The 14,386-nt window shown below is 49.0% G+C and overlaps 1 protein-coding gene across 1 annotated transcript; it reads right to left on the bottom strand.

The window, feature by feature from the left end:
• Window positions 1-10,271: 10,271 nt before the first annotated feature.
• On the bottom strand, window positions 10,272-13,342 carry LOC102447863 (urotensin-2 receptor). The gene has a single exon (XM_025189325.3). The coding sequence runs from the start codon at window positions 12,774-12,776 to the stop codon at window positions 11,688-11,690; it is 1,089 nt and encodes a 362-aa protein (XP_025045110.2). The 5' UTR covers window positions 12,777-13,342; the 3' UTR covers window positions 10,272-11,687.
• Window positions 13,343-14,386: the final 1,044 nt, after the last annotated feature.

The following is a 14,386-nucleotide window of genomic DNA, read 5'->3' as shown; positions in this document are numbered from 1 at the left end:
TTTTCCTAATGTCCAACTTAAACCTACCTTGCCACAGTTTAAGCCCATTGCTTCTTGTCCTATCCTCAGAGGCCAAGAAGAACAATTTTTCACTTTTCTCCTTGTAACAGCATTTCAGATACTTGAACACTATTATTATGTCCCCTCCCACTCTTTTCTTTTCCAGACCAAACACATCCAATTCTTTCAATCTTCCCTCACAAGTAGGGTTTTCTATACCTTTAATAATTTAGCTGCTCTTCTCTGGACTTCTTCCAGTCTGCCCACATCTTTCCTGAAATGTGGCATCCCAAATTGGCACAACACTCCAGTTGAGGCCTAATCAGCGCAGAGTAGAGTGGAAGAATGACTTCTCATGTCCTACTTACAACACACCTGCTAATGCAGCCCAGAATGGTGTCTGCTTTTCCTGCAACAGTGTCACACTATTGACTTATATTTACCTTGTGTTCTACCATGACCTCGAGATCCCTTTCCTCAATACTCCTTCCTAGGCAACCAATCCCCATTTTGCATGTGTGCTGCAGATTGTTCCTTCCTAAGTGGAAAACTTTGTATTTGTCTTTATTGAATTTAATCCTATTTATCTCAGACCATTTTGCCAGTTTGTCCAGATCATTTTGAATTGTCATCCTATCCTCCAAACAAGCAACGCCTACAGTTTGGTATCATTCCCAAACTTAATAAATGTACTCTCTATGCCATTAGCTAAACCATTGATGAAGATATTGAACACAACCAATCGCAGAACTGATCCCTATGGAACCACACTCGTTATGCCCTTTCAGCATGACTGTGAACCATTCATAACTACCCTTTGGAAATGGTTATCTGATTAGTTAGGCACTTCATATAGTTTGTATTTCCCTAGTTTGTTAATGAGAAGGTCATGTGGGACTGTAACAAGTGCCTTATTAAAGTTTGGATGTACTACATCTACTGCTTCCCCCTTATCCACAAGACTTGTTATGCTGTCAAAAAAAGCCCTCAGGTTGATTTGACTTGATTTGTTCTTGGCAAATCCATGCTGACTGTCACCTACCATCATACTATCTTCCAGATGTTTGCAAATGGATTCCTTAATTATTTCCTCCATTTTCTTTCCCGATAGAGAAGTTAAGCTGACTGAACTATAATTATCTGGTTTTCCCTATTTACCTTATTATAGATGGGCCACTATATATGCCCTTTTCCAGTCTTCTGGCATCTCTCCTGTATTCCATGATTTTTCAAAGATAGTAACTATTGGCTTAGATATCTCACCAGTCAGCTCCTTGAGTATCCTAGGATGCATTTCATCAGGCCCTGGTGACTTGAAGACATCTAACTTGTCTAAGTAATTTTGTACTTGTTCTTTCCATATTTTACCTTCTGAACCTACCCCATATTCACTGATGTTCACTATGTTAGGCATCCAATTGCCACTAACCTTGTGGGTGAAAATCGAAACAAACAGGTCATTAAGCACCTCTGCCATTTCCACATTGTCTGTTATTGTTTTTCTCTCTCCATTGAATAGCATGCCTACTCTGTCCTTGGTCTTCCTCTTGCTTCTAAGATATTTGTAGAATCTTTTCTTGTTACTCTTTTGCCTCTAGCTAGATTGAGCTCATTTTGTGCCTTTATCTTTCTAATTTTGTCCCTAAATACTTATATTATTTGTTTATATTCATCGTTTGCAATTTGACCTCATTTCCACTTTTTGTAGGACTCCTTTTTGATTTTTATCATTCAAGATCTCCCGATTAGGCCAGGGTGGTTTCTTACCATACTTCCTATCTTTCTGACACAATGGAACAGTTTGCTCTTGTGTCCTTACTAATGTCTTATTGAAAATTGTGTCTAAATATGCTCTTACGCTTCCTCAATAGGTGGACCCCATCTCTGCTTAGCAGTCCTTCTTCCTGGATCCTCATCCCATGTTAAAGGAAGCTAAAGCCCTCCTGGTGACACCATCTTCGCAGCCAAGCACTCACCTTGAGGATGAGTCTGTCTCTGTCTGGGCCCCTACTCTTCACTGGAAGGATCGAAGAGACTACCACCTGCTCCCCAAACTCCCTCACCCACATCCCCAGATCTCTGTAGTCATTTCTGATCCTCTGGATATTACACCTCACATTATCATTAATGCTGATATGGATGAGAAGCATGGGGTAGTAGGCAGAGGGCCAGATGATCTTTGATAGTCATTCCATACCATCACAGATACAGGCCCCTGGCAGGCAGCATGGTTTCTGGGATGTCATGTCAGGGCAACAGATGGGTGCCCTGTCCCTCTGTCCCCCTCAGAGAAAAGTCTCCAACTAACACTACTCTACATTTTCTCCTGGGAGTGGTGACTGCAGACCGCCCAGCCTTGGGGGTACACAGCTTCTCCTCCTTCACCTTAGAGGCAATTCTTCATCTCTTGTTGCCAGAGCAGCACAACGGTTCGCACCATGGGGAGGAAAGAAAAGGGTAGAAAAGATACATGTTCCAAAGAAGTTGGCAATGATTGAAGAAGTGGCTTAACTGGATTTTTGGGAGATGGAACATCGTGGATGGGCTGCTGTGGGTTGTGAGGGTTTAACTGGTTATCATGTCACTGCTTATTATCTATTTACTTACTGTGAGAGCAGGAAGGGCTGCTTTGTGCGAGGAGTGGCTTTAAGATTGACAAGTACAGGCAGTCCCCGGGTTACGTACAAGATAGGGACCGTAGGTTTGTTCTTAAGTTGAATTTGTATGTAAGTCGGAACTGGTGTCCAGATTCAGCCGCTGTTGAAACTGACCAGCAGCGGCTGAATCGGACACGCCTAGGGCAGAGCAGCTGGGGTGCTGCTGGGTTGGTCTGGTTCTTGTGCAAAAGGGTTTTTTTGTGCAAAATGGCCCCATCTACACTGCGTTTTTTTCCACAAAAACCTCTTCTGCAAAATGGATTGGAAGAGACTATGCAAATGAGAATGCAAGAAATGCTCATGGCGCTTTATTTGCATTTCCTCTGCCGACAAAATGCTACAGTGTAGATGTAGCCTGTTACAAGTTAAATGACATAAAGGGAGTTACTTCTGCTTTGCAATGAATTTGCAACTAAAACATTGTGAACTTTTGTGATTTTATTGTGAGTCTTTTGAGATCTGGAGTTTTTCTTAACACCCCAGCTCTCGAATTCATGTTAGGGTGTGAGAATCGCAGCTTTTATTTCTTTAAAATTAGGTTGCTAGCCCTTGTGGTTGTAGAAAAAAAGCCTAAAAGCACAAAAAGGACCCAAATTCTCATGATCTTTGGGGGCTTGACTCGTGAGTCTTTCAAGCTTGGGGTAGGCAATACTATAACTTAGTCTAAAACCAATTTGCTAATACTGTTTTAAAAGGGTTTTATCTGGGCCATATTCACTACATTTATCATGTTTAACCTTCTTTCGTGGAAACCATTCCAACCCTGTGTGGATTAATGGGGTCCTACCACAAATCCAACTCCAGTGTGGAATGAGGCCAAAATTGCAAACAACTTGCAGCACCCCATCCCCCAATGTACACCTTGGGTCTTCCCTGTTGCCATTTAGCTATCCCTAGTGGCTAGAGAGGCTTGATTATCCACCTGGGTGTCCTATTGACCATCTGCCCAGGCCTGCTATAATTAAAGCCAGCACCAAAAGGCCATTGGTCTCCAGACCATGAGGACTATTTGTGTCTATTAAGGCTTTGCTACTAGTGGAGGAATTGTTAGGCCCACCCCAAAAGCCGTATATGCTAGCACCTTAAATACTTTTAGGAGGAGGGGATGGTTCAAAAGGAAGATCTAGAGAAAGGGGCAAGCAGTGAGGTAGTAAAGGTTGTAGATGATACTAAACTGTTCAAGATAGTCAAGACAGAAGCAGACTGAAGAACTTCAAAAAGATCTCACAAAACTAAGTGATTGGACAACAAAATGGCAAATGAAGATTAACGTGGATAAGTGTAAAGTAATGCACGTTGGAAAAAATAACCCCAACTATACAGATAGTATGATGGGGGCTAATTTGGCTACGAAAAATCAGGAAAGAAATCTTAGAGTTATGTTGGATAGTTCTTTGAAAACATCCACACAGTGTGCTGTGGCAGTCAAAAAGGCAAATAGCATGTTAGGAATTATTAAGAAAGGGATAGAAAATAAGACACAGAATATATTACTGCCCCTGTATAAAACTATGGTATGCCCACATCTTGAGTACTGTGTACAGATGTGGTCTTCTCACCTCAAAAAAGATATTTTGGACTAGGAAAAGGTTCAGAAAAGGGCAACTGAACTCATTAGGGGTTTGGAACAGGTCTCATATGAAGAGAGGCTCAAGCAACTGGGACTTTTCAGTTTGGAAAAGAGGAGACTGAGGGGGGATATGATAGAGGTTTATAAAATCATGAGTGGTGTAGAGAGGGTGAATAAAGAAAAATTATTTATTAGGTCCCATAATATAAGGACTAGAGGACACCAAATGAAATTAATGGGTAGCAGGTTTAAAACTAATAAGCAAAAGTTCTTCTTCCAAGTACTCCTTGTCGGAGGAGGCTGTGAAGGCTAGAACTAGAACAGAGTTTAAAGAGAAGTTAGATACATTCATGGATGTTAGGTCCATAAAAGGCTATTAGCCAGGGGGTAGAAAAGGTGTCCTTGGCCTCTGTTTGTCAGAGGCTGGAGATGGATGGCACAAGACAAATCACTTGATCATTGTCTTCGGTCCACTCCGTCCAGGGTACTTGGCACTGGCCACTGTCGGCAGACAGGCTACTGGGCTAGATGGACCTTTGGTGTGACCCAGTACGGCCATTCTTATGTTCTTAAGATGCATGAATGGGTAAACCATTTTTGGAAAGGGTACTAATTCCTCATTTCCAAAAGTAACAGGCATCCCAGTCAAAACAGCAGGAGTGGCTAGAAGCAGCCAGAAATAGCCCCAAGGAGCTGGTGTGAAATATCCCCTCTAAAAGGCTTTTAATTTTTTAACAGGAATCGCTCCCAAGCTGTGATAACTGAGCTACTCCAAGGGAACAGTGAGAAGGAGGGTTGTTACATACATATTCACTGTTTTAGTGAAGTCTGTTTTTTTCTGTTCATTGGGAATAAGAGAAGTTCCTGGGGAGCTGCATTTGCACAGGGCTACAAGTCATGTTGTGATTGTAGAAGGCAGCTAGAAGGTATATTAACTGGAAAAATATTGGCCTGCATTTCAATCCTGCTAGAAAGTTGCCACTGAATATCGCACACTCCTGGAGTCTGGCCACTTTTACAGGTTCCATTGGGCTCTCGTCCACCTACTCACTTAGTCTGCATCATCTGCCTCTCTGTCATTGCCTTGAACTTGCACCTCTGAAGCAGTTTCTCCTGTGGCTTAGCGTGAAGAAAATGACCCTGTGTTTGGAGGATAGAAATCACCTTTGCAGCCACATTCTTTGGGGAATGCCAATGAGTATAATGGGATCCTACCTGGAGGACTCCCCAAGGGATATGTCAGAGCCTGTCAGCTAACTGCATGTGAATGGTGCCAGTTTAGGGATAGGACTAGGCAGAAGCAAACATGGTAGCACCAGGAATGCAATGTCAGAACTTAGGCCATTCTAGAACCCACCCCACCTCCCTACTTTCAGGGCATCTCCTCCCTTATTCCAAACCTCTTGGCCCAAGACCAGAACCTGCACCCCAACCCCCTGCCCCAGTCTGGTGAAAGTGAATGAGATTTGGGGAGGAAGGGGGATGCAGTGAGCAGGGTGAGACCTCGGAGAAGGGGTGGAGCAGGGGTGGGGCCTCAGAGAAGGGGCGGGAAGGAAGCGGGGTAAAGGTGTTTGAGGTAGATCTTACATTGCACTTAAATTGAAAAAGTGATCTTGTGGTTAAAAAGGTTAGCAACCTCTGACAATCTTTCCTTTTTGAGACAGTTCCTCAGCCTTCTATTTCTGCTCTTCTCTGAAATAAATTTGATTTGGCCAGTGTTCTAGAAATGGGCATCTAGGGAGTATTTCAATTGCGTCATCACCAAAGTCATATAAAGTTGGTTTGTCCTTTTCTGAGGCCGTGATAAAATTACTCCTCCTTTAGCTAGGCACAAGCATAGGAACTCCTACTGTCTCCATCACCATAGTATTGAACCTAAATAGAATAGAACATCAGAAGATTTTATCCTCAGATAGTAGGACTAGCATTCAAAATGGGAAATAACTGGGTAGGCAGCTGTGATTTCGGTGTTATAGCAGATCACAATTGGACGAGTCAACTGTGTAATGATGTGAAAAATGTAATTCTGGGCCATAACAACAGGAATGTTTTATCTCAGACATTGGAGGAAATTGTTATGCTCTTCTCAGCCCTGGTGAGGCCTCAATTGGAATGCTGTGCCCAGATTTGGGCACTACGCTTTAAACAATTATTGTGAGAGACCCAGACTAGCTGGCTGCTGCATACTAATGGAGGGAAGGCATACTGGGCTCTGGGTGAATAGTTTTTTCTTCCCTGAGTAAGGCCCAGCTAGTGTAGCATAATCAGGCAGGCACCTGGTGCTTGCCAGAAGCAGGAGGCTAATCAGCACATCTAGTCCACCAAGGCCACCTGGGCTTTGTTTATAAGGCCTTCCCGCATGGAGGGTGGTAGCCCAAGATCTGAGAGTGAGAAGGTAAATTGTGTGTCTGAGCTGAGGATGCGAGCAAGGCAAAGTGCCATGGATGAGCAGACAGACTTGCTCAGTTACCAGAGAATAGGTACCGGGAAGGATCGTTTGGGGAAGTGGGCCACGGGAGTCAAAGGAACCCTGTCTGTTATCATTGCCTTAGCGTCTCTGGCCCTGAACCCGAAATAGTGGGTGGGCTTGGATTCCCCCGAACCTTCCCCACTCCATTACAGAGTTTGCCCCTGAGAAGGGAAACTAGGACTACGGAGGGGTTTTAACCCCATACTGTGGACTAGCCTGTGTTGAGAAGGGTTTAGTAGGCTGTGATCCCTGCTTCTAGTAAAGGGCAAGGGGCTGTGTGGGGAGTCACAGTGAGCCTCTGGGACAAACAGGGTCCACCACAAATGTGGGACCTAGGGGACATGGTTGGAGCTTTGCCACAATATGGACATATTGGACTGAGTTCAGAGGAGAGCAACAACAATGATCAGAGGTTAGAAAACCTGGCCTCTGAGGAAAAGTTGAAAATACTGGGCATTTTTAGTGTGGAGAAGAGAAGACTGAAGCGGGCATGATAATAGTCTTCAAATATATGAAAGATTGTTATAAAGAGAATAGTCCAAATCTCTATGTCCCCTGAGGGTAGGACAAATAGCTGAATTGGAAGCAAGGGAGATTTTGGTTAGATATTATGAAAAACTAACTGTAAGGTTAGTTAAGGATTGGAACAAATTACCTCTGACAGTTACGGAATCCCTGTCTTCGGAGGTTTTAAAGAGCAGTTTGACCCACATCTGTTGGGGATGGTCTAGGTGTACTTAATCCTGCGTCAGTGTGGGATGGTCGGATGACGTCTTGAAGTGCCTTCAGTCCTACATTTCTATAATTTGCTTTATTCAAAGTGCGTCACAAATACTCAATACTTCACAAGAATAGACTCCAGTCAACGTGGATGTTTGTCATTGTACAGTCAAGAGGAAACGTCCTTTCTGTTCAGATAGGAGCAAGATGCAAGGACAATATCTGGAATCTATATGGCCTGGTTGAAATAAGTGGTGGTTCTCTTCATACCATCGTATTGTTTTGTTCTTTGAGAGCTGCAATCCACCTACAATCACCATGAAAGAGAGACACTTAGACCTTCCCACACTTCCTTTCAGAAGGAAATTTATCCTTGTTTCTTTTTAACAGGTGTTGTTTTCCCAAGAAGACAGGCCCAGAAATGCGAATCAAAGGAAAGGAAACAGCTTGTTACAAATGATGAATCAAACTGTGGGTTAGTTCCATAAAAGACAAGTACTTAAAATGTTGTAAAATACTTGATACATTGTCTTACCAAAGCCCAATGTCCTGGTATTCAGACACCCCAGGAATAAGCACATTAGATGTATGTAAATCTACCTAAAGCTCATACTTCAGAGTTCCAGCGGGCTGGAGGCCAGGTTAAGTACGGGATTTCACAACACCCCATCCCCCACCCCTCCCCATGTGTCCTGAGAGGTTTTAAATCCCCTTTTGCTGAAGCATCAGGGCTGACTATGGCTGGAGATGAGGGAGATGGGTTGGGATCAAGGCATTTAGATGGCACTGAGCATTCTCACTCAAGTGCTTGGCTGGCTGTTCGCTCATGGCTACATGTTCAGGGTATTACTGATCCCTGAACGTGGTCAGGAATTTCCCCCAGGTCAGGTTGACTAGATCTGGCCCGCAGGCCAGCAGAAGCCTTAAGCAGTTTCCTTGCCTGCCCTGCCCCCCCACACCACTCAGAGAGGCTGGCTGTGGGGGCCTGTGTGTCTCTGAGAGGCGCTGCAATCCAGCGGTGGGGGACGGAGGGACACTTGGTGCACTGCCCCGCCCCGAGACAATCTGTCAAGGCCATTTCTGCAGGGCAGGTAGCATGTACTCCCCTCCCCCGCCTTGTTGCATTCAGAGCAGCACATGGTCCCTGCGGCTGGCTGCTCTGAGCAGTGCGCAGGAGCTGCGGCAGGCAGGGAGCCTGTCTGAGGGGCCTAGGTAAGTGCCACCCAGACACTGTCTGTCTCTGGCATCCCAGCCCCTCCCTCCCCTCAACACTCTGCACCCCTGCCTCACATAGGCTAACCCCTCTGCATCCTTGTTCATGCACCCATACTCCTCCCAGACCCTGCACACTACACCCCTGCCCCAGGTCACAAGCCCCTCCACCCGTACCCCTCCCAGACCCTGCACCCCTCGTGCACCCCACACCTCTGCTCCAGGTCACAAGCCCCTCCACCCATACCCCTCCCAGACCCTGCACCCCTCCTGCACCCCATGCCTCTGCCCCAGGTCACAAGCCCCTCCACCCATACCCCTCCCAGACCTGCACCCCATGCCTCTGCCCCAGGTCACAAGCCCCTCCACCCATACCCCTCCCAGACCTGCACCCCATGCCTCTGCCCCAGGTCACAAGCCCCTCCACCCATACCCCTCCCAGACCCTGCACCCCTCCTGCACCCCATGCCTCTGCCCCAGGTCACATCCCCCTCCACCCATACCCCTCCCAGACCCTGCACCCCCTCCAGCACCCCAGTCCTTTACCCCAAACCCCCTTTTACATCCAACTTCCATCCGAGACCCTGCTCCCCCTCTATGAATAGCATGGAAGAGTGCAGTCCTTGACCACTTACCAAATTCTTGGAGTGGCCACCGTCAAAAATGATTGCCCACCCCTGGACTAGGTGATCGAGAATCCCTTCTGGCCTTAACCTCTATGGGTCTATTACACTTTAGCTAGCTAGCCTGCACAACACAGTAACTTTACAGGCTGAAGCAGAGAGTCTGTGTCTCGAAGGAAGCCCTCCTGTTAGTAGGAGCACAAATAGCTTCTGATGGGAGTTAACTTTTTGTCATGAAATGCAAAGCCAATGCTGCGTCTCTGTTAATGAGCACACGACTCATGCTGCAGTCACAGGGGTTCCTTGATATTCATCTCCACTGTGTCCCTGGGGTTCTCCTTTGCCTAGTACAAAATACAGCACAAGTCCAACATCTGAAACCCAGAGGCTGTGTCTACACCGGCGCGATCTTGCGCAAAAGCAGCCACTCTTGCACAAAAACTTGCTGCCTGTCTACACTGGCCGTGTGTTCTTGCGCAAGTAAACTGATGTTCTAATGTATGAAATCAGGGCTTATTGCACCAGAACTCTGATGCTCCTGCTCAGGAGTAAGCCCTTTTGCGCAAGAGGCCAGTGTAGTCAGGCAACATGAATTTCTTGCGCAAGAAAGCCCTATGGTTAAAATGGCCATCAGAGCTTTCTTGTGCAAGAGAGCGTCTACACTGGCATGGATGCTCTTGTGCAAAAGCACATGCCAGTGTAGACGCTCTCTTCTGGAAGAGTTTTTGCGTGAGAACGTGCCAGTGTAGACATAGCCAGAGTGTGTCTGTGCTGAATTCTTTAGCTGCCAGCTGTGCCTGTGCTAAGCCCAGCTCACATTGCCACAGGAGATCACCGCAAGGCACAGAAACCCTTCAGTAGCGGAGAGTTGATGTAGGGTGGTCCCTCTGCCATGCCCCTCTGTGGCTGGACTGGAGGGCTGGGAGACAGGGAAGGTGGCTACGGTTTCTGTGGGCCCTCATTAGCACCAGCATCTATACCAGTCCCTGGGATCATTAGCAGTGGCATACAGTACAGAACCCCTTCCCCTCCCCTCGTGCTGTAAGTTATCCCAGGGGAGTGACCCAACATATGGGGAGAAGAAAGCTGGCTTCAAGCAATCTTTGTCCCCACTCCATGGTACAGGCCCTTCTGACAGACATCTGGGGTCGAGGGGCATCGTGTTCTTGGGGGCTCCCATTTCATCTCACAAGTTTGGGGGGAGAGGCTGAGATTGGGGTCCTGGTACAATTGTCCCCTCTCTCCCCACCTCTCATCAGCCCTGACTGTGGTAGCCACAAATTAGGGTCTTTGGCTCTCTGTTACAGACCTTTGTGCTGAAGGCTGACGAGTTGACTGAGGGGAAAACTGTGAATGAACCATTTCTTATTAACAGTTGTATCTGAATTGAGGTTTTCCTTTGGAAATAGGTGTGATGGGGGGGTTTGCTATTAGCTGTTAAGTGCATGAACAATAATAGTATTTTATACTGATGCAAAATGACTTCAATGGAGTTACACTAGTAATTCATTTGACATATGTCCATTTCTGACCTGTTCATCCCTCTTTTATCTAGAAAATGCAGGAGAAAGGTGCAAAGACAGTAGAGCAATTTCTGATTGTTGAATCACACAGTCAGGAAAAAAACACCAGCATAATATTTAATTATTTAAATTCCTCAACTTGCTCTTAACAGAGACAGGTGTAGACTGCAAGGAGATTCTGGCATGAGCATTGCTAATGCATGTCCCTCCATATTTGCTGACAGTTGCAGTTTTATCATGAGTCTCACAATATTTGGTGTTTTTCATAAAGCCCCCATTCCTGAAATTAGGTGGTTACAAGAGAATCCCAGGAAACCCAGCTTCAGACCTCATGATTACAGAGAAAAGTTTCAAAGCTTTATCTCTATCAGAAAAATGAAATAAAATGTATCAACAACAAACAGAAGGTCAATAAAAAGAACTCCAAAAATCTTACTACCAATTTCACCTGATTTTTAAGACAATCTCATGATTCCAGAGGTCTTGGTGCCTGAGTTTGTCATATGTGCTGTTGTCCATATTGCCACAATGAATGTATCCATGCAGTCTTTCCCCACTTCTGAGAGGGGTTTGACCAAAATACAGAAGGCTCTATAAAAGAGAGTTCAAGTCGAAGATGAACTAGGAAAGGGTCTTCAAAAGTCTCCAGGGACACATTGGCAACAGTTAGCCAGAATATATACAGGACAAGGAAGAGTTCAGATCTCCATTGTCTGGTCACCACTGGATAAGCACATGAGCAGGGCCACAGAACCAAAGAAAGACAAGTGTGGAACAGGAGCGAGGCAAACCGTGGAAGGAGAAGAGCTCAGAAAGCCAGTCCCAGCTGTTCCTAGGCTTTATGGGACCCTAAAGCCTTACCTTGGACAGACATTCATCTGGTCCCCATGTGTCTGGAGCCCCTAGCCCGCCTCAATTCTCCTTCAGCGTGGCCATGCCCAGGGCCTGGGAGGCGCAGTCATCCTGGTTGCTGGAGGACACGGCCCTTCTCCAGGAGCACTGCAGGTTGGAGCTACGCTTGCGGAAGGAGGAGGTGAAGCGGTAGAAGCTGCGGTGCCTGTTGCGCAGGTACTCGCGGTAGCTCTTGGTGAGCAGGGTGTAGAGGAAGGGATTGATGCAGCTGTTGCTGTAGGTCAGGCAGGTCACCAGGTAGTTGATGCACTTTTGGGTCTGGGCAGTGAGCTGCAGCGAATCGTGGTAGAGGCGCACCAGCTGCCAGACCCAGAAGGGCAGGAAGCAAGCCCAGAAGACCAGCACGATGCTGAAGACCATGATCAGCACCTTCTGCCGGGGGGACCTCTTGCCCTCCTTGTGGGGCGGGTTCCTCTGGGCCTCCAGGTAGGTCCTGGCCAGGCGCGCGTACAGGTAGCCGATGATCACCCCGGGGGCCATGATGCTGGTGCTGAAGAGCACGGTCAGGTAGGTCCGGTAGGCGTCGGCGCTCCAGGTGGGGGCGCACATCCGCTTCACCCGGCCGCCGGCCTGGCTCGCCTCGGTCAGGGTGACCATGAGCATCATGGGCAGGGCGAGGAGCAGGGCGAGGGACCACACGGCGCCGGCGGCCGCGTTGCGGCAGCCGCGGGAGCGGCGCAGGCTGTGCAGCGGCCGGGTGACGGCGCGGTAGCGCTCGGCGCACAGCAGGGTGAGGGTGAAGATGCTGGCGTGCATGGTGAGCAGGTCCAGGCTGAGCAGCAGGCGGCAGCCCAGCGCCCCGAAGTACCAGTCCTGCGCCAGGTAGGTGCAGACGATGAAGGGGATGGTGCAGAGGTAGAGCAGGTCGGCCAGCGCCAGGCTGACGATGGCGCTGTGCAGGGGCGCGGCGCAGCGGCCGGCCTGGCACATCACCGCCAGGGTGTACGCGTTCCCCGCCAGCCCGGCCACGCACATGCCGGACAGCAGCGCGCCGAAGGCGGACGCCAGGAGCAGTTCGCTGCCGCCGCCCGAGCCCGCCGCCCGGCCGGACGCGTTGCCTGCCCCGCCGGCGGTGAGGTTGGGCTCCATGCGGGCTCAGGGCGAGCGGGCTCCGGCGGCGGGCATCGTCCCGGCTGCTGCGCTCCCAGCGCCGCCTGGCCCGGCGCCCTCGGCGGCCCCGGCTCTGGCTCCGCGCCGCGGGGCAGGGCTGGCGCGAGTGGCTCCGGGCGGCGAATGTGCGGGGAGCAGCCGCGGCGGGGCTGGGGGATGTGGCCGCCCGGCTCCTGCCGAGGGTGAGCCGGGGGCGTGGGGCTGGGCGTGCCCGGGCGCTCCGGGCGTGCGGGGCGTGGGCGGCCCCGGCTCGCCTGTCTCCCCTGGCCGAGCGCCGGCTTCCCGCTTCGCCAAGAGCCGGCCGGCTGCGGCTGAGTCCCACCGCCGCCGGAGCCGTAAGCGAGCGCCCTCCCGAGCAGTACCCGGGGGCTCCGAGTCAAGGCGCCGCTCGGGAGCCCCGGACGCGCCCCGGCTACCCGGCTCATGCCGGGGCTGAAGTGGCCGGGCCGGGGCGAGCAGGAAGGTTTCTGGGGGTAGGAGCCGGACTCAGATTGGATCCCTGCCTCGGGCACAGACCACCGGCTGCGTCCTCTTCGAGGGAGCCCAGCGGGCCGAGTGACACATGCTGCGCAATAATCAACACTGTTTCACACACGTGGACAGGCCGGGTTCCCTGCTCCCAGCAGCTTTTTCGGAAGAGGGTGTGTGTGGATGCTCCACTGCTGCTTTGTGGAAATAGCTCCTCCCCGGGGCCGTTCTAAAGTTATTCCTCCCCAGTGCCTCTGGGGGCTCTAAATCGAGATAGCAAGTCCACATTAGGGGAGCCTGTCTTGGACTAATTTTGAGGCTTCCCTGTAGTGTGGATGCTCTATTTCAAAATAAGCTTTTCAGGAAGATATCTTCCAGAATAGCTTATTCTGAAAGAAGCTTGCAGTGTAGACATACCCTATGGTGCCACAAGACTGCCCCTTGTTTTTAAAGATGTACCTGGTTCATATTAACAAAGTTCTGTTTGTTGATACCTTTAGTCCACACCAGCAGGGTCTAGACACACAGGGCAGTTGGAGCACAACTCATTAGCTCATACTCCTGTGGTCTGCACTGCGTACAAGCCCTGTGTGAGAATGCCTATGAGCATGTAATCTGGGTATACCTCAGCCATCGCGGTGCAAAGAGGGTTCATCAGTGTAATCCTCCAGAGCGGTCCCCAGCCAAGTGGGACATTGCTCCACGTTACATTGGCATGTGGGTACATAGAAATGAAATCTTAATATGTAGCACTTACTTTTAAAGGACTTTGCAGAGGTATGAAGAAAACAAGCACTGAGGGGTAAAGTGATTGGAGGTGCCTATGGAGATATGTGAGTTGGTAGTAATTAGGGATGTAATTGTAGAGTTGATGAACCAATTAATCAATAAGAAAAAGCTTATTGGTTAATGCTATAGACTACATGCATTGCCCGCCCCCCGCAGGCTGGCCAGCAGCCCAGCTCAGTCTAGGCTTGTGCTGGGCCTGGGCCCTACTCCTGCTGTGGCTCTGCATTTAAAGTGTATTGGGAGCCAGGCGGGCAGGCAGACCAGCTCAGTTCCAGCTCACATTGGGTCTGGGAGCTCAGCACCCTCCCTCTCCGCCAGACAGGGGCTACTGC

This window comes from Pelodiscus sinensis, chromosome 20, assembly GCF_052426305.1.
Source record: "Pelodiscus sinensis isolate ZL-2025 chromosome 20, ASM5242630v1, whole genome shotgun sequence".
Lineage (NCBI taxonomy): Eukaryota > Metazoa > Chordata > Testudines > Trionychidae > Pelodiscus > Pelodiscus sinensis.
The sequence above is the reverse complement of the archived record's forward strand: the minus strand, read 5'-3'. Positions and strand labels throughout refer to the sequence as shown.